Genomic DNA, 24,316 nt, shown 5'->3' with positions numbered 1-24,316 from the left:
AACAAGGACATAAAACTAAATAGGATTTTTGCAAGTCTTCTTGTTATGACCTGCTTGTCTACATCTTGTACACTGATCCAGAAAGAGTCTTTCTGTTTTGTTTTTTTTCCAGTAGTGACAACAACAATAAGTTAACAAACGACGCATCTTATACTCTAAACATAGATATAGGCAAATATGTGCACATGTTAGAATGTTAAAACTTACCCAGTTTTCATCCCTGGATGGTATCACCATCCTTTTGGTGGTTGGTCTCCCTGGTGGTCGTCTACTGTATGGAGGAATCAATATCATATCCGATATATCTTGTGGGATGACATCATCCTTCCGATCCGCGATAGGTAGAATCGGTTCTTGGAAAGAATCAGAAAACGTTTGAATGCCATAGCACCAACCGACAACAACCTTCAGATTAATTCCAAATTCTATTTTCGCTGCTAGACCGTGTTCACATGGGATTCTTAACTTTGTGTACCTAAGACACGTACACGTACACTCGTCCAGAACAACATGACAATGATCACCTGACTTGCTTGTAACTTGATAACTCCACGGTCCAGACATCTTCACCGCGTATTTCCCCGACGCAGGCAAATCTTGGAGAAAACGCTCATCAACCTCAGGCGTCACTAAAGATTTACACCTAGCCACTTTTTTTCTCTTCGCTGCGAACCATCGCATTAGGACCTCTCGAATGAACTCTATCATTATACATTGTTTGTCGTATGACTTTTCTGTTCTTAAAAACACTCCCCACATACAAAGTCTCACCTGTCGTACTCAGTTCAACTTGTGTCTCATCATCTCGTAAATTAGCACAAACCATGTTGACACGTACGTCTTGGAGTCACGGTTGGTGTACGGTCACCCGAATGAGAAATGTTATCTCCGCCAGGTGCAGTAACTAGCCGATTCAGTGTCCCACTTGGGGAAGCTCCAATACCATGGTCGATAACATCATTCCCAGAGACTTTGTCTATACCATTAATTTCCACTTGGCCACTTGTTTGAGGATGGTAAGGAGTGGAAATATTGGTATCGGTGTTACCTTCGCAGCCTGTATCTTGTACACATTCTGTTGTGTACGTACATTAGTACAAACCATGTTGACACGTACGTCTTGGAGACTCGGTTGGTGTACGGTCAACCGAGTTATCTCCGCCAGGTACACGATGACTTGTGTACGTACACTCTGCCAATAGACGACTGGATTCTCCTGGATGTTGAACCGTTTGTTGAGTGAGAATGACGTCCTCCTCAACATTCCTTATTCCATATTCTTCAACAATTACATCGTTCCACTTGTTGTAATCGTAATCTTCGCCACTGCCTTCACTACCGTCTATAGTAGGATCGAGGGTACTTCCCCCCCATAGATCCATCATCACCCTGATAATCATCATACCCAGCACCATCTTCGTTATCCTCCTCCTCTTCTTCATTCTCATCTGTTTTATCGTCTTCAACGTCGTCTTGCTCATCTACGGCCTCATTATTTCCATCTACATTTGAAGCCGCTACGATGGGATTTGGTGTCGTTGTACTCCCACACACACGGTAACTCTCACCATCGTCACCATCGGTCCTAGGGACAGTATTCCCGAGTGCCTTTGTAATGAAAGAGACAAACAAAGTGACACTAGGATCCCCACCACGAATCAAAAAGAAGGTATCCAGGCTCATTTGATTGACAATGTAGACAGGAGGGCATTTACTTTCTATCATCACTGACATCTTTCCCGGCATTCAGTAACTAATTATTGGATTGCATTCGGTGGACTTCAAACTGAAAACCTCGCATAATATACGTACAAATTCAGTGTACGTCATGGTTTCATTAAACGTACACAACGACCAAATTAACCAGCCTTCCCATGGTTCAAATTTCAATTCTTCTTCTTTGAATCTCCACTCACCCACCATAGTAAATACGGGAATATCCATTATCCACATGCATCATAAATTCAGCAGAACCCCATTAAATGCAAATGAAAGCATGATTATATCTACAAAAAACAAAAAGAATTCCCAACTACACATTTATATACATAAATCTATCCTCATTTAGCATTTTCAACTAAAAAAATTGAAAATAACAATATTCTGGGTTTTTATATAAAAACAATGTTGATTTCGAACACAATCAAGACCCTAGTGTGTTATAACAAAAAACTTCTTAACCAATTTCATTACTTACACGATCAATGCTTGTCTTGGCTCTAAACTTTGTAAATCAAGAAGATCAAAACTTCTCCAACATCACATTGGTTCAGACTAATTTGTTTGTTTGATGGATCATGTTTATCTCTTACAACTATTCACACATATAAACTAATATTAGAAAAAGTAATGATGACTTTGCATTAATTGTGACATGAGTCATGTCTAAACTTTTTTGGGCATTAAATCCTGATGTTTCATTGTTTTTTAATATTATTAATCCCCATTTTTTACTGTACAACTGCAAAAATCAATAAAAAACGAAAATATATTGCCTAACCGGAACAGTGTACGTAATTGAACCGCATAACTGAACCGTACAATAAACAGTACATAGTTATGCTGGCAGAGGTAAAATGGTCAGATTTTGGCTAAATTGTCAAAACTTGAAAACCAATTCTCACTTTGCCAAAACATAAAATTAAAACATGGTTTTATGCCCTGCCATGCAATTTAATAGGTGAGGGGAGCTTACCAAGAAGAATGGGAGTCCATTGAAAGTCTTTAGACTCTTTACGTGTGCAGCCCTTTGCAATATCAAAGCGGTAATCAGATGGGCACTTACACTCAAAGGATCCTTCCTTGTTCATACAGTATTTTTCGTTCCCACAGTTATGTTTATCCTCAGTACACTCATTGATGTCTGACAAAGGAAGAAGAGAAATCTGTGAGAAGAAAACACCAACATTAGTGAGCAACAGAAAAAGTTGAAGTACCTTGGCAATCGTTTGGAATGTGGGGATTCCCGTCGTAGCCGTCTTTACATTTGCAGATGTACCCTTCTCCACGTGTAGAATCAGAACATGTGCTGTTCCCACCGCATATGCTTTTGTTTCCAACTTGTTCGCATGTCTTTTCTCCAATAGACCAATCTAGTACCACAGGGAACTCTGTGACGTTCCGCATATCCTTCGGATCTTCCAAAGCAGAGAAGTGAAACTTACCAGTTTCAACGAGAAATGCGTAGGTGCAACGATTAAAGTTTTCGAAATCATTAGACTGTCCCTCAAACCTACGTGGCAAGACCCTATAAATACTGCTAATATTTTTAGAGATAGGGATCTGGCAGCAACCTTCACCAGAACATGATCCTTTTTCCGGGAGATATCCACACCCTGATATGCAACCAATTGTTTGAATTTTACGTCCATAACCTCTCAGATACACGTAACTGGTGCACCCTACTCCAGTGAGTATGTTGTTGTTGGAGAGAGAGAGATTACCCAGGCCAAAAAGTCTGCTAGTGTCATTTGTGAGATGTCCTTTGTTGTTGTAGCATGCGTATGTTACAGGAGACCAGACGCGTAGCTGGCCGCCCTGAGAAATGCTTATCACTTCCATGTCATCAACGAACATTTTCTTTGTCTGGTTACAAGGGAGATGGAAACTAGGATCTTCGGCATAGTAACAACCTGGAGAAGTGCCAAAAGGGTATTCAACTGTGACGTTGCCACATCTAGTTTGGCAATCCTGGCGAGGTTGCCCCTTCACCAGCTGGGTATAAGCAAGATTAAAAATTGCCACGAACAACAGACCCTGCAGCTTCATCTTCTACCTATTTCTCTCTCTCCCTCTCTCTCTCTCTCTCTCTCTCTCTCTCTCTTTCCTGATCAACACACTTTTTTCTCCAAACTTTTTCTTCTTTTCTTAAATCTATTTAAGGCTTTTTATGACGACTAAACAAATCCCTCTCTTAAGACCTTCTCTTTTTCTTACTTGGAAGACTCATTCCCAGAGAATCTACAATTCTATATATAATTCATGTCCAACCACACTCTCAAGAGTCGAGACATTATTTTCTATTTAAGTATAGGTCAAGTGATGAAGAAATTGTTAGTGTAATGCAAGAGGGGAGTCCAAGTGTGCTTTAAATGCCCATATAATATCCTCTCGCTGTTACTACATTTCCCTTTGGTTACATCTAACAATTATTTATTCTTCTCTGTAGAAGGATTCAAGTATCATAACGGTTGGTGGAAGGAATCTTCAGATGGGAAGAAAAAGTAAGAATCTGACAATGTCAGTGTAATGAAAGAGGGAGCTCAATTGTTCCTTTTCAGCACATATAATACCCTCTCATTGTCACTACTTTTCCCTTTCGTTACGTCTTAACAATTTTTTTTTGGTTTATATAGAAGGATTCAAGTATCATAACGGTTTGTGGTTGGTTTAAGGAATCTGACAATGTGCTTTAGATATTTTAGAATAGTAACCCATTTGACAGCAAAAAAATTATAGTCATTTGAGCTCTCGTCTAGTTGAGTTTATGAATTATCGAGTAACCATTTGTGCGTTTTATAGTAGAAAAGAGTACAACTATGCTGGCTTCTCTTTTTGAGTTATTGATACCTATCTTTACGACTTTATTAGATTATGAACATGATTAGGAGATATTGTTGTAAGAAATGTTGTAGCAATTAGAACATGTTGGATAATGATATCTTTGAGTAGGCCTGGGCATAAAATCCGAAATCCGAAAACCGATCCGTAAAATCCGGCTCCGAACCCGAACCGAATAGTGACAAAACCTGAACACATGATGAATTCTCCTATCCGAATTATCCGAACCGAACCCGATCCGAACCGAAAACCGAAAGGATATCCGAAAACCGAAAATAAAATTATATATCCAAAAATATTAGTTATATTTAGCTATAATTTTATAACAAATAACAAAAATATTTTAAATAACCTAGATATTGGAAATTTTTTTAGTTATATTTGTTAAAATTATACATATTTTTGTAAAACTTGGCCAAATTTTAGTAAGATTGAACTATTTTTTTTATTTAAATTGTACATTTTTTAGTTTTTTTTCATTCTCGAAAACCGATCCGAATTCGACACTATCCGAACCAAACCCAATCCGAATAGTCATAAAATCCGAACGGATAATAAACTCTCCTACCCGAATTATCCGAATCCGAATAAATCCGAACCGAATCCGATCCGAAATCCGAATGCCCAGGCCTATCCTTGAGTGTAAAAGCAGTTTTGAAAAGAATGCTTGGTTCGATCTTTCTAATTAAGCCTATGCTCTGGTTTACGAATAAGACGTCGAAGATTTTCTTCCTTTGAAGGATCTAGGGAGCAGGTTGGTGACCATAAGTTGATAACATTCTCTGTTTTTGTGTTTGATCCTTTCTAGTTTTACTACATCATAGATTGATTTTCCGATTCATGAAACTGGGATCCTGAATTAGAACTCTGAATTCCCAGTTACAAACTTATATACTTCTGAAGGGGATATATATTTCACAATCTGAAACTCTTGAATACATGTGATATTTTCACGAGAAAATATTCTCTCAAGCATAAAGGTTCTTAAACACATCAGATTAGCGGCCGGTTTCAATGTCCATTATTGCTACATTGGTCAATCATTTGAAGAACTTCGTCAACTTCTCTATGTCCTCTCTTCTTTGCTTGACATAGGTGATCCTAAAGGCTTTATAGGCCCAAAAACTAATCCTGGAGCCCGGGAAAACCATGTTAAAATTCGAACTCCGGTGGCCAATGCTACTTGAACCCAGGTGGCGGAGACTTTTCTCTTCTTTACCACTGGACCAAAATAATAACATTTTACATTTTAGATATTCAGAGGGGCTCATTAAGGAGATTTGTTTTCAGCTTAAAACAATTAAAGAGAGCTACATTAGATGATCAGAAAAATTACCAAAATTATAGGGGAAGTAACAACATGTGACCAAAATCGCTCATAATAAAGATTTCATTACAGGAAGCTCTAGAGGCATACAAGAGAAAAATCTCGAGAACTGGAGGATCAAAATCTTAGAACTGAAATTACGATATCACCCTTAAACATTTTAAACAGTGATATGAGGGTAGTATCGTCTTTCCATATGAATCCCTGATTCGAGTGACTCGGTGAGCTGATGATATTCCGGGAGTTTGATATACTGCGCCGGAGTATATGTACGGCGGTTTCCGGTGCCAAAGATGCGATAGATAGAGTGAGAAGGATAAGCTTTTCGCGTTTTATCTGTTTTAACAAAGAACTAGGGCAGTGTGAGAACACGAATCATGCTCATGCTCTGATAAACGGGCCAAATAACACGAATCAGGTTCTTGAGCTCTGTTTTCTTTTGATGCTTTATTTCGATTTTTTTCACCGTAGAGAGACATCATCATATATTCATAATAGATTCAAGTTCATGAATTCTTGATTTTGAGTAAGAACTCTAAATCTTCAAATACCAAATTGGATACTGAAGTGTACCATTCCAATTAAAAGGGATTTATTTATATACACACAAATATAAAATTGATGATCTTAAACCACCAATCCATACATTTCCTGAATGCAATGTTTGATACACTGTTTTTTTTTTTTTTAATGAATGTTAAATTTATTCAACCCAAAAAACCATGTTACAATATATGCGTCCTTAAATCGAAGAATTTGATACACTGTTTGGAGGAGAACCAAGGAGATAATTAATCAAATGAAAAGGAGAGTTATAAACACAACGATTGATGATCTGGCGAAACAAGAATGTCTCAAGCACAAAGGTTTTGATTGTTATCTTTTTTATTTACAGGGTTTAATCAAATATTTAAGTTTAATCAAATATTTAATATGAGTATGAAGAGGGAAGAAACCTGATCAGATCGAACGGAATGTGGCCAACAGTGTTAAGTCATTTAGTGAGAGTTTGATGGAAATATCAGCGGCCAGCTTCAATGTCCAATATTGCTACCTTCCTGATGCTGTCATAGCCAATGCTGCTACTGGTTTCGCCTTGTGCTGATAAGTTTTGAATACCAACCAAGTGCTCAGTATCCATTGCTTTAGGATACTGATCATCTGACCACTTATGTTTGGTTTTTGTGACTCTTAGGGCCTCTAGCTCTGCAGCTACTTCCTTCATCCCTGGCCTTTCTTCTCCCGTCAATCTTGTACACTCAACAGCAATTCTTGCAGCTTTCTGCATCGCCCTCTGATTATCCTCTTTCATCACGTGGCAATAAATAATCTCATGCAACCTATTCTCTTTCGTGGCCGAGGCAAAATAACTCACCAGATGTTTTGAGGTTTGAGGCCTTTCAAAGCACAATGCCTTTTGACCTGAGAGCAGTTCCATTAGGACTACCCCAAAGCTATAAACATCGCTCTTTTCATTTAGCAACCCTGTGTTGTAGTATTCTGGGTCTAAGTAGCCGAGAGTGCCTTGCACCATAGTTGCGAGCTCTTCTTTATCCATTGGTATCAGCCTTGAAGCACCAAAGTCAGCTACTTTGGCCGTTAAGTTTTCATCCAGGAGAATATTAGCAGTCTTGACATCTCGGTGGATGATTGGAATAGAAGCAGATGAGTGAAGATACGCAAGAGTTCCAGCAATTTCTATGGCTATCCTCAGACGGTGTTCCCATGTAAGCGAAGAATCAAACATAGAACCGTGCAAGTGATCGTAAAGAGTGCCACTAGCAATGAACTCATAGACCAACAAGGGAACTTCAGTCTCTAAACAGCAGCCCAAGAGCTTGACCACGTTCCTATGGTTGATTTGTGAAAGCACAAGCACTTCGTTGATGAACTGCTCTACTTGGCTATTGTCTCCGAGCCGAGCTTTTTTGATAGCAACTATGGAGTTGTCCGGTAATATTCCTTTGTAGACAGTTCCTTGGCCTCCTTGACCCAGGATTCTGCTCTCGTCATAACCATTAGTTGCTTCCTTCATTCCTTCCTCAGTGAAGATTTTGACATCAACATTTGATGGCCCTGCTCCTGAGAGTCGCTGCATCAACATGCCGCCGCCATTTTGCTCGAAGAATTTTTGTCGTACCTCAGTTTCCTTCCCGTGCTTCTTTCTTTTTTGTATACATCTAACCCCAAGCAGGATGGCCAGGAAGCCGATGGTGGTTCCTGAATCACATCACACATGATTAGAGCGAGTTGATTTAAAGAAAGAATCTAGAACCAGTGCGGGGAGTTTACCGAGAAATATTTGAGTCCATATGATATATTCAGGCCTCTTGCAGCGCATAGTGGACTCTGTTGTTGCAATTAATTTGTAACCAAATGGGCACTTACAATAGAAGCCTCCAACCTTGTTTCTACATGTGTCGGGATCTGAACAGTTATGTTTACCACTAGTACACTGATTGATGTCTGGCCCAAGGAAAGAGTGCGTAAGATGCAACAAGAACTGAGTGAGAAAAACAATTTACACTCAAAAGAAGAAGAAATTAATTTGATTTACCTTTGCAGCGGCCGTCTGAATCTGAAAGGTATGGATTCCCATCAAAACCATCTAAACATTTGCAGTTATAACCCTTTCCACGACTAGAATTAAAACATCTGCTGTTCCCACCACATATATTTCTGCCTACAACTTGCTCACATGTCTGGTTTCCGATAGACCAATCTAGTACCACAGGGAACTGCTTGACATTCCTCAGATTCTTAAGATCTTCTAAAGCACTGAAGTTAAACATACCATCTTCAACGAGAAAGGCGTAGCTGCAAGGATTAAAGTGCTCCACGGAACTCATGTTTTCGAAGCGAGATGGTCTAGTTACAACTCTATTGCTATCCAACGGGATAGAGACGTCAGTTCTACAACAACCAACACCATTACATTTGCTATTTGGCGGCGGGGGAGAATCGCATAATGACATGCATCCAGTTGAGTAGTTTTGTATTCCAAAAGTACTCAGAAGTGCCCAAGCGTTACAGCCTACTAAAGTAAACTTGTTGTTGGGGGAGAGAGATAAATTATCCAGCTTATACTGGTAAGCATTGAATTCATTATTTCTTTCTTCGTCGTAGCAAACAGTAGATCGATTAAGCATAACGCGTAGCTGGCCGCTGTGATTAAAGTCTCTCACTTCAATATTGCGTAAGACATTTGGTTTATCTTCCTCACAGTTGATATTGAAACTATCATCTCCCGGATAGTAACAACCTGTAGAAATACCAAAAGGGTAATCAATTGTGAGGTTGCCACATCTAGTTTGGCAATCGTGGCGAGGTTGATGTTGCCCCTTCACCAGCTGCGTATATCCAAGGAAGAAGAAAATAGCCACCAAGAACACACCCTCCTGGAACTTCATTTTCTTTCTCTCTCTATCCCTCCAAACTTGTTCCTCTTTGAGTTTTCTCCAATTTACGTAACACTTCTTATAAGAAAAAGGCAGGGCTCTTCAAACCATCCGTTACCTTCTTCGGAGACCCATTCCCATTCCTCCTTTTACTTTGCTTCATAAATCTACAATACTATAATCCATTGCCCAAATACATAGCCAAGACATTTTCTACTTTCCATGTCAGTGTAATACAAGGGGGCGTTGAAGTATGCTTCAGATACCATATTTTATCCGAACGTCTACGTTTGCTTCAGTTTAACAATAAAAAATTTGTGTGGAAGGATTCAAATACCATAATTAGTTGCAAGTAAAACACCAAATGGGAAGAATAGGTAAGAATCTGACTACAACATGCCTTAAGATAAATATGTAATAGAAACCATTTGAGAGCTCTCGTCAACTAGAGGCTTTGTCAAAATTACCTTTTTAAAACATTAATTAGCTGTATTCAGAGTGATTTTCGAAAATATATGTCAAGTGTGTTAAGCACCTCTGAAGACTTGGTTCCTAAGGTTATCTGGAGTATTAAGGTTCCATGTGGAAAAGTATTCAATCTTCTTACAAGCACATAGTTAGCAACAACTCCATTCTCAAACTGGCTTAATAATGAGAAAATTGGATTAAGATGTTGAAAATAATACAGCAAATGATGAAAATAGCCTTAACCGGTTGATTACTGAGAGGTTGAGTTAAAACAAACCTTAGAGAGCTTCTTATATTAACCACTCCTTTCTCACTACATTCTCAACCTTCATCACTGATACAACCACAAGGATCTCTCACATCAAAGTCTCGAGATCATTTTAATCAAAGCAAGCTTACAAGAGCAGAAAATGAGTCTTCGTTTGCGAAGCTATATACCACTCAAGAGAAGTGAAGCAAATTCCGTTATAATTCCACACCCAGTTCTCTTTGTTTCAACTCCAATCCCATCCCAGTTTTTAGTGTTCATCTCTGTGACGCTTCTTATAAAAAAAAAAAAAAGCAAGGGCTCTTCAAATCATCTATTTAATTTCGGAGACCCATTCCCATTTCACCTTTTAGTTTGCTTCCAAAATCTACAATCAATAATCCATTGTCCAATTACAAAGCAAAGACATTTTCTACTTTAATGTTAGTTAATTGAAGTACATGTCCTTGTAGTACAAGGGGGGCGTTGAAGCAGTATGCTTCATATGCCATATAATAATATCTCAACGTCTACGTTTGCTTCCCTTTAACAATTTGTTTTTTTTTTTTTCTTTTTCTGAAGGATTCAAATACCGTAAGGGTTGGTAACTTCTACAAGAAAACACCAAATGGGAAGAATAGGCATGCTTCTGACCACGGGATTTAAGATAATATAGAATAGAAACCCATTTAACAAATAACGAAACAGCCATTTGAGCTTTCGTCAACTCGAGTCTTTGTCAAAATTACCATTTTTAAACATTGATTATCACATCAAAAGTATACGTGTAAACTTTAAGCACCACTTGATAGATTTGGTTCCTAACCATAACACGCTCTGTTTTATTTTGATGTTTACTTTCGTTTGTTCAATTGCTTGCAAGTCAGTTTGGTGCCCGGAGCCGCTCATAGAGATAGTGAAAGCTTGAAATGCAGAGAGTGTATACAGAATTCCTACCTTGGCAGGGTCAGACTATTCCAGCTTAGCTGAATTTGTGGTTGGTTCGCCACAAAGAGGTCGAAGTTGTACGTCTCCAGCACTGCAGCTTCTCATGCCTTGGTAGGTGTTGTTTGGATTTGGATATGCTATCAGCGTGAATGGAGATCACATACTCGGTGTAAAGAGTTCTTCTTCTGGTGCATTTTTGAGTATTGAAGGAACAAAGCATAAACACCAAGGCAGATACTAGACTTCTTTCCCTTGTGGTTCCTGCTCCAACCTCAGTTCATAACTACGCCTTGATTGACTTCTTATATTCTCCATTGCATCACTAACCATGCTAGGAAATGAAACTTTTCAAGGTTCTAATTTCACAGGTGTATGAAGCAGCGAGTCAAAGATGTTTTACATATAACCTGCAGACCAAAAATATGAGTTTGTTTCAAATTAGAGTTTTCTGGATACTTAGAAGTTAATATAGAAGAAACCCTTTCTTTGTTAGTAACTATTAAGTATCCAGAAAACTCTAAATTGAAACAACAGAAAGGAAAGAAGATTCTCATCACTAACCCGCCAAAAACTGGAAAGAGAAGCAAGCATGAGATGGACCAAAAGCAGGCAAACACAACAGGCTTTTTAGTCAGAAACATCTCTATATTCATGTTAAAAGAGATAAAAGAAGAACATGTGTCTTCAAACTGAAAGAAACCTTTCGAATATAGCTTCAAGATTCTTCAGGAAAATTCAACATCGTCAAACTGAAGAATCTTCGAAACAAGTTAAAAAGGCAGAAAAGCAAACGCAGCTCTTGGGACACTGTCTAATTCATTTTCCAGTAAAGAGTTGTGTGATCCAAAGTATAAACTGCGTAAGGTTCCATGTGGAAAAGTATTTAATCTTCTTAGAAGCAAATAGTTAGCAACAACTCATTCTCAAACTGGCTTAATAATGAGACATTTGTTACACCCCAGAAAATTGGATTAAGATGTTGAAAATAATACAGCAGAATGATGAAGATAACCAGTTAATTACTGAGAGGTTGTGTGGAAACAAACCTTAGAGAGCTGCTTATATTACTACAATTCATCACTGATGCAACCACAATGATCTCTCACAACAAAGTCTCGAGATCATTCCAAACAAAGCAAGCTTACAAAAGCAGAAAATGAGACTTCATTTAGCGAAGGTATATACTAATCAAGAGAAGTGAAGTCAATTCCGTTATAATTCAACACCCAGTTCTCTTTGTTTCAACTCCAATCCCATCCGATCATTCTCAAGTTTCATCCTTTCATTCTCCATCCTCATTCTCTCTAGTTCTTGATCCCTTTTCTTACTAAACCTCTGCCACCTGAATCTCTGTTTCTCCAATTCCAGCAATTCAACTTGGATCTGAAGCTTCTGCTCTTCTAACTGCAGAGTCCGCGACTCAATCCACTGCTTCTGCACCGAAGCTGCTCTTGCACTCTCTGCCCCACCTTGATTCACATCAGCTTGAGAAAACGGCATTTGAGGTAAAGAGACTTTATTACACTCCAGAGAATTCACATGACTCGGATGGTCTGCATCTTCATGGCTATGGCTTTGTCTAATCTTCTTCAAAGGACCACCACCACCTCCATAATGATTTCCCCTACACTCTCCATATGAATAATGTTGCTCCTCATACTCATCATGTTCATCACCATCCCCATCATGATCCTCATCATCAAGATCCTCCATTTGATGTTTCCTAGAATCACCATTATCATGATCATCTCTGTTTCTAAGCGCCAACTGTAACGAACGCTGCAAAGCAAGGTCATGAGGCAAATGCAATCTGTTCCCATTGTGGTAAGAACACATCTCTTCATAGAAAAGATGTTTGGAACTCATGATTTTCCTAACATCATCCTTCTCTTTATCATTCAAATAACCAATCGAATCCAAAAGCGCAGGATTCTCAACAACTTGACAAGAAGTTCCCCTACCAAGCATATCGTTAAGCTTCTTATACCGCTTATTCAAATCATTAAACTTATCCTCGCACTGCTGCGGCGAAACATGATAACCCCTCTCAGCCATAACTTTAGAAACAGATTTCCATTTCCCCTTCTTCTGCAAAACAGCAAACTTCCTTCTACTACCACTATCCATACTTGAATCATCGCCGATATAAGAAACAGCGGTTATCAACAACTTCACCATCTTATCAGTCCATTTCACTCGTTGCCATGGAGATCCTTTAGTTGATCTATTAGCTTCATTATGACCATCACCACCTTCCTCTGTGAAACTTGGTTCATCATCATCACTCACTGGATTCTTCTCTCTTTCAGGTTTCTGTTGCTCAGACATAGACATGTTCTGATGATGATCACAGGTTTGACCTGTAACCATAGTAAAGGGAAGACCTTCATGAAGTGGTCGAGAATTAGGATTGTGTCGATGTTGCTGATTCATGGAATCTTGGTGTTGAACTCTCATAGAACCTTGCAAATCAAATCCACCATAAGAAGCAGCTCCACCACGAACTACACCACCTTGTGGAAAATTCCCATCCATTTTTTCTTCCTAATTCATCAGAGAAATCGAAGAGAAAACAGATCTCAAAAAGTCAAAAGTCGATTTTGAAAAGTATAAACTTTGTCAACAAAATTAGTACTGGATCTTGGGGGAAATTAAAAATCGAAACTTTAGTAGAGAAAAACGCAGAGAGGCATCGAGATGAAGAAATAAAGCGGTAAAATATTGAGAGATGAGTCAAAGGAAGTAACTCACAGAAAAAGTTTGGACCTTGTTGCTTTCTTTCGTCTTCTCCGGCCAGCTTCTTCAGGTTTCTCTCTCTCTAAACATATGAGTATATGACAGAAGGCTTTTAAAAAAAAAAAAAAATGAAATGCCAAATTGATACCTTGTGATTGGACTTCTATTGTTTGTTGATACCTTGTGATTGGACTTAATATATATAGCTAAATTCCACTAACCATGGTTCAATAATCATGGGCAAGAATTTCTTTCCAAGCTTCGATTATTTGCATAGATGATTTATTATCTTTAAATTACTTTAATAGACAGACAGAAAAGAGAATAAATTTGATAGTATCGATTATTATTGTTTATATGGTAAATCTATATATAAAATGAGAGAGTTATCTCTCCATCTAAGGTGTCCACATCAACATCCATGTCATCACATTTTATTATTTTGGTAGGATTCATATATCTTATTTATTAAGAAAAAAATATTAAAATAAATTAATTCACATACTTTATATTATTACCCTCCATTTAAAAAAAAATTACAAAAAAATTAAATATGAAAAACGGAAAAACAAATATAAAACAGATAATGAATAATTATATCTTACTCGTATTTAAACATGAAACTTTTGAATTGAGATTGGAGAAATATAAAATAAGATAATTATATCTTAACATATAATGCGTAATTATTTTTAAATAGTTAGTGATAAGAAAACGGAAACTTATCATATATTTTAATGGAACAACAATCACTTTTAAGAATTACAATTATTTAGTACAATAAAGAAAATAAGAGTTAATAAATACCAAATTTAAAGGTTCTTACTTAATAAAAAAAAAAGTAATTTATTTCTAAAAAAAAAATTAAAATTTGAGAATATATTTGTTAAGGTTAAAGTATCAATTCCTTATACCGGTTAAAAAATAAGAAGGATTGAGTACATATTATTGTTTATAATTATAATATAATATAAATAGTTAAATTAAGAAATTTGTCTATATTATTAATGTTTTCTTAATGAATACCTAAGAAGAAAAACTAAATAGTAATCAGTGTTTAGGAAATTAACATAGAATGAAAAAAATTAAGGTGATTTGAAATAAAACAAAGACCTATGTTTTAGTAATGGTATATTGAAGAGTTTAATAAAACTGTGTAATAATAATCTAATCGAATCATAAAATTGTGTAATAATAATATTTGAGAATGCTATTTGGAAATTAGAATATTAATGGTATATTGAAGAGTTTTTTAATTAGAAAGAAGAATGATTTTGTTTTTTTTTAAATAAACGTATTTTAAAATTAGAATAACCGGATTGAGGACGAACGGCGATGTAGACAATGATTGTGGTTGATTTACTCTTACTTTGTTTTGTTATTTCAGTTCCCCTGTTTTTGTTTTACTCTGTTTCTAGCAAACTCTTTATTTGTTTCAATATTAAGACGACAAAAAAAAAAAAGAATAACTTATGATTTCGTAATTTACATATTTTAGAAAAAATCAACACTAAGAATACTATCTAGAATCATAATATACGTCAAATTATGTATGTAAAAAGAGAATTTTATATCTTTCAAACAGTCAAGATAAATGAAAAATTTGACGTTAAAATCCGATGTTTGTGAATAGCAATGAGTTTATATATGAGATTTGTTGTATACAAAACAATTTTACATCCACCAAAACATGGTCAAAAAAACCTTATGACAAAACATTTCATAAAATTTTTTGATGTTCACTTTAATAAAAAGATTATGCAACTTATAAAAAAAGAATTGAGTATTCAAAGATAGGAAGGAGAAATGATATACGATACATCTTGAGAACTAATTCACAATCGAGTATATTATATATGAGTCAATATAAGGCGAAAAGAGAGTAAATATCGAGAAACAACGAGTGAATGATAGAAGATAACGAAAGAAATTGTAATGAAAAGTGTGAATTTTTTTTTACTATATTGGAAAGATAATGCACATGAATAAAGTAAAAATATTAAAATTCAAATGATTAGATTTATACTCAAAGATTCGCATTGATAAAAATAAAAAAATAAAAATCCCGCGCAACGCGCGGGTACATAATCTAGTTTGTTTATAATTATATTATTGAGTGAGATTGCTTGTTTACCGTATTTATTTACAAGTTTATAAAGGAAAATTATATACACTTCCTATTTTTTTCCTGTCGGAAAAAAAAGAAAAGAAAAGAGCTAGCCATATTGGGCCGATATGAGAGCCCAAAAACATAGTAAAAGGCCGAATCGTAAGATATTGGTTTGAAGTTTTAGAAACCAACGGTGGTGATTGCTTGAGCTCAGTCAGAGAGCTACTACTATTCTTCATCGCAATTTCAAAACCCTCGGAGAAGTTTTAATCAGAAAAATGTCCGTCGAGGAAGACGCCACCGTTAGAGAGCCACTCGATCTGATTCGGCTGAGTATCGAAGAGAGGATCTATGTCAAGCTCCGATCAGACCGTGAACTCCGCGGCAAGCTTCACGTACGTTTTTTAACCACTCGGATTCCAGAAACCAGATGTGATCTTGATTTCGATTTTGAGCTCCTTTGAATTCCTTCTTCGTTGAATTTAACACTAGTTTTATACTTTCACAATATCAAAATTTCAAGATTCTCACTTTTTGTGGTGCAGGCTTTTGATCAGCATTTGAATATGATTCTGGGTGATGTTGAAGAGGTTATTACGACTGTAGAAATCGACGACGAGACATACGAAGAGATTGTTCGGGTATGTAATTCTCTTAGCTCAATAAGAGGAATTGGATGATCTAGGCTTTAGTAGTAAGATAACGTTTTTGTGTTCAAAATATTTCAGCTTTCACAGTATCTTATTGTCTATGTCTTAGTTTGAGTACTCATGTGCAAGTTACTAGTGCTGGTTACTTAGAGTGCTCATTACCTATATAGTTACTCTGTTTAGTTTATCAAACTTGAATTTTGTTGTTTGTGCCCCAAATGGGATGTGTTAACTTCTCATTAGACTAGTGTAGAATCATACGTTCTTCTCCTGCTGATGTAACTTGCTTTTGTCAGACAACGAAGCGAACGGTTCCGTTTTTATTCGTGAGAGGAGATGGAGTGATATTGGTGTCACCGCCTTTGAGGACGACGACCTAAATGTTCTTGTGTACTGGGATCTGTGTTGACAAATCTGGAGCTGAGTAAAACCACTTTTTTCTGATTACTTGGCTTTTGAATTGTAATTGTGTGGTATGTTTTTCTTTGTTGTCAAACATTGAAACCGAATGTAGCTTTCGAATTCTGGTTATGGGCTGCTTCGTTATAGTAGAAGCAGTGTAACATGCTTCGTATTGTGACTTTCTTACCGTTTATGATCGGATTTAGTTACATTTTCTGGTTTGGTGTAGTTTTCTCTAAAGATTTGTATTCTTTCTCAAACTCATTGATTTCATTCCTCTCTCAGCAAAAGAGATTAGATGTGTAACCCTAGGAAAGACAATTTGATTAACCGAACCAGCAAATTGATTCACGGTTCAGGAGGATGAAAACGCAAATACGATTGATTTCATGAGAAAAGATTAATGTAAATTGTAAACATGTAAATTTACAGTAAAAAAAAGATTAGTGATGCATAGCCAATTAGAACGAATATAGTATTGAGATTAAAAGTTGAGGTATCTGTAGGAAGATAAAACTTGTCAAGATCACCAACACGCTTCGAGCATAGTAACAATGGAGAAGAGAAGTCTTATCTTCGTCTGGGTCTGGCTTGAACTGGAGAACCCACTGATTGCGACTCTCTATAGTTTCTGCTTGGAGAATCAGTCGATGTTCTGGAGTAGGCCGCTTTAGCTACTGACATTGGATCCAACGGAATGGTCTCAACGAAACATGCACTGTTCAAACGGGTCTTCTCTAGCTCCAATTGAAGCATCCCACTTGTGCATTGCTGTGCAAGAGCCTAAAACAGCAACAATAACAAAGCAGAACCGCTTTTAGCTGAATCTGTAAGCGGTATTGAAGATGGTAAATATCAAGTGGTGGTTAAGGAGAAATGGTCTTACAAGGAGATCATCTGGTGATACGGACGATTGTTTGTCATCTGAAATTGCATCTTCACTGCTACGTGTTGGTTTCCGCTGATGCCCTCCCAGGTTGTTCTCGACTGTCTCACTTATACTCTCTGTAGCTTTCTCTAACACAGCTCCTTGCAGAGATTTTAGGGACTCGGTTGCATCGACAGTCAAATATGGGTTCAGTATAGTCTCAAAATATTCGAGCTGCATCGTCAATTTGTGAAAACAGGTAAGCATCATAGCTAGTTATACTATTAACACACACTAAAATAAAGTCGATAAGACTGACAAGTTTTACCTCAAGCATCAATTGGCAGAAACCATTTGCATCTATTGAGCTTAGGTCGTCAGATCTGTTTTCTTCCAGAAGACTGAGAAAAGTATCAATCAGACCTTCGACCAAAGTGCCGAGAATTTTGTCCAGGAGTGGTTTGGCACCCGCAAATACCTGAAATTATAGTTCTTTAGTATAAAATTAACGGGTTTTGCACTAGGAACACTCAACTGTGGTAGTTAGAACTAGAAGAAATGGTTATAGAAATTCAAATGTCTAATGGTTAAAAAAACTAAGTACAGTATCTTCATATAACAAAGCAATGGTAATACCTCTGCATGGACAGCAACCAGAGTGTGTAACAGCTCAACAGCAGCATCTCGAATGCCCTGAAGGAAAGATTTAGTTATCGTTTCTTGGGTTTCTTTAGACGAGAGGCTAAAATGTTCTTTTCATTGATTCATCGAAGGCACAAATAAGTCACAGCTGAGAGTGGACTTTCGACTTACTTTTACTGGAGGCGCTGCACCCCACTGAATACCAGAGTCCAGCAGATAATTGGTGGCAGCTGTTCTGATCAAGTTTGCCTGGGTACAAGCGAAATAGATGCAAACTTAGTGAGAACAAGAACATTCCTTGTGCCATTGTTCAATGGAGGTGCATCAATTCTCTAACACACAGGGACAACATTACTAAACTATCTAGCACATTAAACGTTACCTTAGCAAAAGTGTAATGTTCGAGGACTTTCTCTCCAAGACCAGAGAAAGACATTATCAGATCTTGAAGATCGCTGATGTCTTCATCATTTCTCCTGCAACATTTAAGAGACATAATGGATTAGTCAGTAAACTATAACACCATATACTAATTCTTACTTCGACATTCAAAATTTTGATTAGGAAAGCTCAGATATTGAAACCAATTATCATGGTTGTGTAGTAGAGACATTTAACCATGACTGTGTTTGTCATTCGGACATTGGTACTAATATCAAGGTTATGACTGAGTTTGTCCAACTTCTCTGCCGGTTGTAGCAGAGATAAGAAAATTTTGATATTAAAAAAGGCGTCAATGAAGTCAAATAAAGAAAGGGACTCACCGAGACTGTAACCAGGTATATTTGTACTTGTTGTAAAGCTCAGAGGCAAGTTCGTCTTTGCAGTAGCCTATATTACTTAAAATCATCAACAACTGCCTGTGAGGATCAACAACACTTTCAGGAGCATTGATTGATTGTTCTTCCTGGTGGTCGTTGGAGTATCCATTTTGCCAACTCTCTCGCTTTGAGGTGCGTTGAGAAAGGTCAGCACCAATTTGCTCCAGGTGAGCTGATATGTGCAAAAATCAATTAGCATATCAACATAAATATTTCCTTTTGTCTGCCTACACATTTATGTGGGCATCTGTATACATGTACTTTCACGGAAGTTTGGTGTAAAAAGCTTACCAGCAAAATCCAGAAAGCAGTTCAAAAAGGCAAGTCTAACAGATATCAGGATTTCTTCAATATGTGCAAACATATCTTCGGATCTAGCAGCTTCACCTTTTAAAGATAGAATCATCCTGGAAAAGCATAGACAGAAATATGCAGCCATGTAAGGCAACAATGCTGTTAAATACACAGAAATTGGTGGTACAAAAATGCATATTCAGTTCTCTGAATATTTCTGAACCAATTTTATTCTATCATAATATGACACAAAAAAGTTCTGTAATTTTCACATGACAGATAAATATGACTAGTGATTATGGCAATTTGGAAGCTGCTTTTTGTTCTCTAACTTTAGGAGAGAAGTAGAACATCAAATTCTAGAGTAATATGTAGCTGGAATCACAGATATCTAGAACTCTTACAAAATAATAGCAAAAAGTTGTAATTATTAAGGTACATAAAGTTAACTATTTGTATATACATGTAACAGCAAGATGCTAGAAACTTACATATTAATTTGTTCCATCCCAGAGACAATAATTGAACGAAATGCAAGGGGCAGGTAAGAGATGGAATATGGAGATCTGTTCCTTTCAAGAATAGAAACTGGGATCCACGTCTCTTCCTTTGATATTTCTTCTGTAGACGCTCTCATCCAAGAGCAGAGCCTTTGGATGTATATTTTAGTGATTTCCACCTTAACTTTTCTTAGTGCCATGACTGCCACAGCCAAAAAGTTACATAATCTCAGTATACTTCAGCGAAACAACAAGCTCAAGCTTAAGACGAAATTCAAATACCAGCACTATGGGGAGCTGACTCTTTGGCCTCAAAAGCTTGGCATGCTTTTGATACTTCTTTTATGGTATCACTCATATATGGGTGGAGAATATATGATTCGTCAAAATCATGAAAAGTGCTTTGCACCTACACAAAAAATTATAGGGGAAAAATATTAGAACAAATGCAAGGAACAAACGGCAGGGTTCATTTTTCCAGTATGGCAAAGAAAGCTCTATTGATAAAAATTCAGTAGACAAAAGAGAGACAAGGAGAAGACCTTTGCTTCATAAACAGAAATGGTATTGCGTATCATCCCAGCAATTTCTTCCAAAGAATGACTTGAATACCTCGCTTCTTCCGCCTTCTCCTCAGCTTTACTGGCTGAAGTATCATTAACTTGGGAAGACTGAATTGGTCAAATTTAAATCAAAGTAAAGATGTACCTCCGTTTGAATACAGGAAAAATATGTACTACCCTCAGCGTAACGAAATTATAATACAGAGAGGTAATCTACTGCAGGAGCAGGGCACATAGGAGTATCATGTACCTTGGCAAATTTCCCAGTAAAAACAGAAAGAGCTGTTTTCCAAAACGTAGGGAGATGATATACGATTACAGCCGTCAATATTTTGATGTATCTTCCCCTCAAAGCATCCTTTTCTCTCCCCGCTGACTCTTCTGATGGTTGGTCAACTTGAACTTGATTATCTTCCATAGAAGACATGTCATCTGACTGAAGGATTGAAAAGAAAGTAAAAATTGTTAACACATTTTAACCTGAATCTTGCTTATCTTGCAATAATATAGCTGCCTTCACAGTTGAACTCACAAGTTGAACACCATTTTGTTGAATTTGTCGCCACTTCGCGTCAGAGAGAGCTCTCTCATGCACCTGGTTGCGCAAACTTTCCATCCTTGCTTCATGATCAAATGTACACTTTTCAAGCAGCCCATGAATCCTATGATTCTGATAAAAGAAAGAAACAAGCCAGAAAAATTTATATACATAGACTGGGAAACCATATATAATGTGTGTTTCTGAAGAGGTGTCAAGTAAGACCACAATCATGAAAGAAAGAGATGCATAATAGCAGAGGCTAAGAGAGAAACCTTCGGATGTTAAAATCAAAAGTATCAGGAATCCAAACACTACTCAGCACTAAACTTAGGAAAACCGTAGTGAAAAGAAAAACATATAATACACTGACCTGAACATTTAAGTAATGCCAAACAGGATCCGATTCAGGCTCCAGCTCCAGTAAAAGCCTCACAGTGTTTTCCAGCTAAATTAAGCAAAAAAGTTTTAGCATTAAGCAGAGGAACAGAAAGGAGAGACAAGATACATGAATGTCTATTATAACATTAACTGGTGACTCATAGTCTTACAAAAGGGAAGCATGAAAACTTCAATCATTGTACACTTGGGAACTGATGGTGATATTATAACAAAAGAATCAGGATCTCAAACATATTTCAATGATGGAATGTTCATTCCATTAGTAATCCACATTAGAATAGAAGTGGTAATAGTGAACTTACACTCGTAAAATCTATTTTCGGATCTTCCATAGACCTGTAAAGGGTGCCTTTAAACTCTTGCATCACTTTCTCAACCTCCTCGAGTACGCGCTTGAGTAAATTTACCTGTAAGCAACGTGTTACTCTATGGTTTCAAGAGCTTTGTAATGCAAGTGAATAATATGGTAACAAGTGAATGCTGGGAGAAACATGAGTGATATCTGTCTGAAGAGTTGGATCAATGGGGAATGCATACATGAGAAGGGAGAGCAATAGACTTCGCCTTCTTGTATTCCCGAACAGCCAAATCATACTCGCCTTTGCTAATACTACTACGAATTATACTGGGTAAATTGAAGAGTGTACGGAATCTCTGAAGCATTCCTTGTACAGACCTGATCTTCTCAGCTTGGGCCTATGAATAATGGTGAAAACAGTCTTAAGCAGATATCAAGAGGCTAGAACAACACCAAAAAACAATAGTACGTGCCCATACAAACCTGTCTCTCGAAAAGTGGCTCAAAAGCACGATTAGCCCGTGATGTCACACTCTTCATACAATTAAACAAATGAGTAGTTCCCGATCCGTCTGGGTCGTCTTCGATCCGTTTCAGTTTTGATTCAATATCTGTAAAGAAAGGCAGTAATGTTCGCATCAACAAGAGAGAAGATGAAAGTGCAAAATAGATAACTGAGTGTAATAATGCATACCATCAATTGTTGTTTTACACGAGACAAAGCAGTCAAAATTATCTTTAACCAATTGTTTCCTTTGTAGATTACGGCCCTTTAAGTCACTTTTCAGGGCAAGGGCACCGGATTCCAAGTCTGCTGCACTTGTCTCTTGGTGAATGCGAGAAATAAATAGCTTGGGATCGAAATGGTCAGAGATGTACACCAACTTTTCTGCAAATTCTCAGAGCAGTTAAATTTAGAAAACCGGAAGTTGTACATCGAGTAATCCCGCATAAAGTTCAAATCAACTCCAATTTGCAAGTATGGTGATGAAGAAATACATACCCCTAAGTGCATTATCCACTTTCTCAGCTTTTGAAAGACTTTCAGATGACTCAGTGATTAATCTCAGTGTCTTGTTATCTATTATCCTACAAGGTACACAAAAAGCCATATTTAGATACGCCCTACCATATCGTGTTCTCCGAGATATAATAAAGTATTTGAATGACAGTAGAGGTGAGCAGCACAAACGAGAGGAAGTACCCCAATTTTAGTGGATCAATGCATTCCATGCCACGAGGGAACGATTGCAAACTGGTAAGAACCACTTTCTTGTCAGCTCCAGATACCTTCCTATCAAGGTTCTGAGTCACGGATGGTGCTGTTCTCGACTCCCGCATATCACGAACCCTGCGTGCAAGCTGCCAAATGTCATCAGCATTTAAGTAAAAATGTTCATATTCCCAATTAAATTTGCGTAATGCCATGATTTAAACGTAACTAGTGGCCTTGAGCTGAGGTCTGCTACATCTCAATTCCATGAACAGATAATTCAAGGTCATACAACTGATATCACATCTACCAATTTATACAATTTCAAAGAAGCAAAGATTACTTGAGACTACTTCAAATAAAAAAAATGCAATTGAAATTCTTAGGTCGAAAATTTCACGCATAATCTCTTCCAATCTCAAAATTTGAATCCAGGTAAATTCAAACATGATAGATAGTGAATCCCTACCTCAGCTTCATTAACCCGTTTCCAGCAATCTGGCTCCACTCCATCCCAAGCTCTGTCGTCTTCCTTCCGCGCTCTTCCTCTATCCTTACCACTTCCACCTCTTCCTCTACCTCCGCCACCGTGACCATCTCTTGCCCGATCATTTCCCTCATCCTCATCCCCGCTCGAAATGCTAAGCAATTCCACCTCCGATTCATCATCCTCATCCATCGATGGCTTCCTTGACGCCTTCGAACCTCCCTTCGGCGGAGGAGCTGTCGCCGTCTTCTGTCTCCGTGGCTGCTGCACTAAATTGGTGACTGGCTTACGGGAATTAGCGGAAGGAGGCTTCTGATAGGTAAGATCTCTCTGAGATTGCTCCTTCAACGCCATTTGAAGTAGCTCATCTTCGTCGCTATCGCTCGACATTGTTATCTCAGAATCAGATGATCGTCTTTCTCTTCCTCTCCGTAGCTAATCGCAGAGATCTGTGCTGTTTTAATTTGAATTTTGTTTTGTGACTTTTTCCTTTTTTTTCCGTGTGAAGAATTTTTCTACTGTTATTTATTTATGGAAAAATTGGAAATAAATGATAAATATTTAAGTATTTGTCCATATATGAATTCTATGAATAAATATCAACTATTCCTAAACTATCTCTTGCATAAGATTGAACCAATTGTTTTAAAAATAATTTAATTAATATGTATTAAAATGATAAAGAAGACATGAAGATATATAAAATGTCAAAAATATATTGTTTTGTTTTCGTTTTAGATGGATAAAATTTGATCTATAAAGTTTAGAATATGTCTTCTGAAATTAGAATGTATATTCTATACGCTCTACATGTTTTACAAAATTTAGATTATGTATTCTACAC

General features: G+C 37.2%; 5 protein-coding genes across 6 annotated transcripts; 1 reads left to right on the top strand and 4 right to left on the bottom strand.

Moving 5' to 3' along the window:
- Window positions 1-2,700: 2,700 nt before the first annotated feature.
- LOC110225086 (wall-associated receptor kinase 2-like) lies at window positions 2,701-3,780 on the bottom strand. The gene has a single exon (XM_021013816.1). It carries the CDS (start codon window positions 3,766-3,768, stop codon window positions 2,908-2,910), a length of 861 nt encoding a protein of 286 aa, XP_020869475.1. The 5' UTR covers window positions 3,769-3,780; the 3' UTR covers window positions 2,701-2,907.
- A 3,126-nt stretch (window positions 3,781-6,906) lies between these two features.
- Window positions 6,907-9,853, bottom strand: LOC9326493 (wall-associated receptor kinase 5). Its single transcript, XM_021013705.1, has 3 exons — window positions 8,445-9,853; window positions 8,180-8,353; window positions 6,907-8,107 (listed from the first exon to the last, which is right to left on the bottom strand). The coding sequence occupies exons 1-3, from the start codon at window positions 9,295-9,297 to the stop codon at window positions 6,909-6,911; spliced, it is 2,226 nt and encodes a 741-aa protein (XP_020869364.1). The 5' UTR covers window positions 9,298-9,853; the 3' UTR covers window positions 6,907-6,908.
- Window positions 9,854-9,959: 106 nt separating this feature from the next.
- On the bottom strand, window positions 9,960-13,863 carry LOC9329218. 2 transcript variants are annotated; one of them, XM_021013704.1, is made up of 3 exons: window positions 13,700-13,863; window positions 12,175-13,492; window positions 9,960-10,232 (listed from the first exon to the last, which is right to left on the bottom strand). In XM_021013704.1, exons 2-3 carry the CDS (start codon window positions 13,481-13,483, stop codon window positions 10,219-10,221), a joined length of 1,323 nt encoding a protein of 440 aa, XP_020869363.1. In that variant the 5' UTR covers window positions 13,484-13,492; window positions 13,700-13,863; the 3' UTR covers window positions 9,960-10,218. The 2 variants fall into 2 exon arrangements, with proteins under 2 accessions (XP_020869363.1, XP_020869362.1); XM_021013703.1 differs by lacking the exon at window positions 9,960-10,232 and having other exon boundaries at window positions 11,852-13,492; window positions 13,700-13,862.
- A 2,114-nt stretch (window positions 13,864-15,977) lies between these two features.
- On the top strand, window positions 15,978-17,074 carry LOC9326492 (sm-like protein LSM3A). The gene is made up of 3 exons (XM_002893110.2): window positions 15,978-16,189; window positions 16,340-16,435; window positions 16,741-17,074. Exons 1-3 carry the CDS (start codon window positions 16,073-16,075, stop codon window positions 16,822-16,824), a joined length of 297 nt encoding a protein of 98 aa, XP_002893156.1. The 5' UTR covers window positions 15,978-16,072; the 3' UTR covers window positions 16,825-17,074.
- A 136-nt stretch (window positions 17,075-17,210) lies between these two features.
- On the bottom strand, window positions 17,211-23,989 carry LOC9329217 (exocyst complex component SEC5B). The gene is made up of 21 exons (XM_002890383.2): window positions 23,455-23,989; window positions 22,977-23,134; window positions 22,776-22,861; window positions 22,467-22,661; window positions 22,256-22,383; window positions 22,012-22,170; window positions 21,777-21,881; window positions 21,446-21,520; window positions 21,067-21,204; window positions 20,785-20,970; window positions 20,514-20,642; window positions 20,254-20,380; window positions 19,963-20,173; window positions 19,469-19,584; window positions 19,121-19,349; window positions 18,739-18,832; window positions 18,528-18,605; window positions 18,351-18,407; window positions 18,043-18,192; window positions 17,733-17,948; window positions 17,211-17,629 (listed from the first exon to the last, which is right to left on the bottom strand). The coding sequence occupies exons 1-21, from the start codon at window positions 23,860-23,862 to the stop codon at window positions 17,417-17,419; spliced, it is 3,258 nt and encodes a 1,085-aa protein (XP_002890429.1). The 5' UTR covers window positions 23,863-23,989; the 3' UTR covers window positions 17,211-17,416.
- Window positions 23,990-24,316: the final 327 nt, after the last annotated feature.

This window comes from Arabidopsis lyrata, assembly GCF_000004255.2.
Source record: "Arabidopsis lyrata subsp. lyrata unplaced genomic scaffold ARALYscaffold_1, whole genome shotgun sequence".
NCBI classification, from domain to species: Eukaryota; Viridiplantae; Streptophyta; class Magnoliopsida; order Brassicales; family Brassicaceae; genus Arabidopsis; species Arabidopsis lyrata.
The sequence above is the reverse complement of the archived record's forward strand: the minus strand, read 5'-3'. Positions and strand labels throughout refer to the sequence as shown.

Bases quoted from the DNA above. Each gene is read 5' to 3' on its own strand.
- LOC110225086 (XM_021013816.1), bottom strand. From the start codon at position 3,768: ATGAAGCTGCAGGGTCTGTTGTTCGTGGCAATTTTTAATCTTGCTTAT.
- LOC9326493 (XM_021013705.1), bottom strand. From the start codon at position 9,297: ATGAAGTTCCAGGAGGGTGTGTTCTTGGTGGCTATTTTCTTCTTCCTT. The intron at 8,354-8,444 runs GTAAATCAAATT...TCCTTGGGCCAG, and splicing joins TTCAGACGGCCGCTGCAAAG to ACATCAATCAGTGTACTAGT. The intron at 8,108-8,179 runs GTAAACTCCCCG...GATGTGATTCAG, and splicing joins ATGGACTCAAATATTTCTCG to GAACCACCATCGGCTTCCTG.
- LOC9329218 (XM_021013704.1), bottom strand. From the start codon at position 13,483: ATGGATGGGAATTTTCCACAAGGTGGTGTAGTTCGTGGTGGAGCTGCT.
- LOC9326492 (XM_002893110.2), top strand. From the start codon at position 16,073: ATGTCCGTCGAGGAAGACGCCACCGTTAGAGAGCCACTCGATCTGATT. The intron at 16,190-16,339 runs GTACGTTTTTTA...TTTGTGGTGCAG, and splicing joins AACTCCGCGGCAAGCTTCAC to GCTTTTGATCAGCATTTGAA. The intron at 16,436-16,740 runs GTATGTAATTCT...TGCTTTTGTCAG, and splicing joins CATACGAAGAGATTGTTCGG to ACAACGAAGCGAACGGTTCC.
- LOC9329217 (XM_002890383.2), bottom strand. From the start codon at position 23,862: ATGTCGAGCGATAGCGACGAAGATGAGCTACTTCAAATGGCGTTGAAG. The intron at 21,882-22,011 runs GTATGCATTCCC...CGTTGCTTACAG, and splicing joins CTATTGCTCTCCCTTCTCAT to GTAAATTTACTCAAGCGCGT. The intron at 20,174-20,253 runs GTATTTGAATTT...TGGCTGTGGCAG, and splicing joins GTCAGCTCCCCATAGTGCTG to TCATGGCACTAAGAAAAGTT.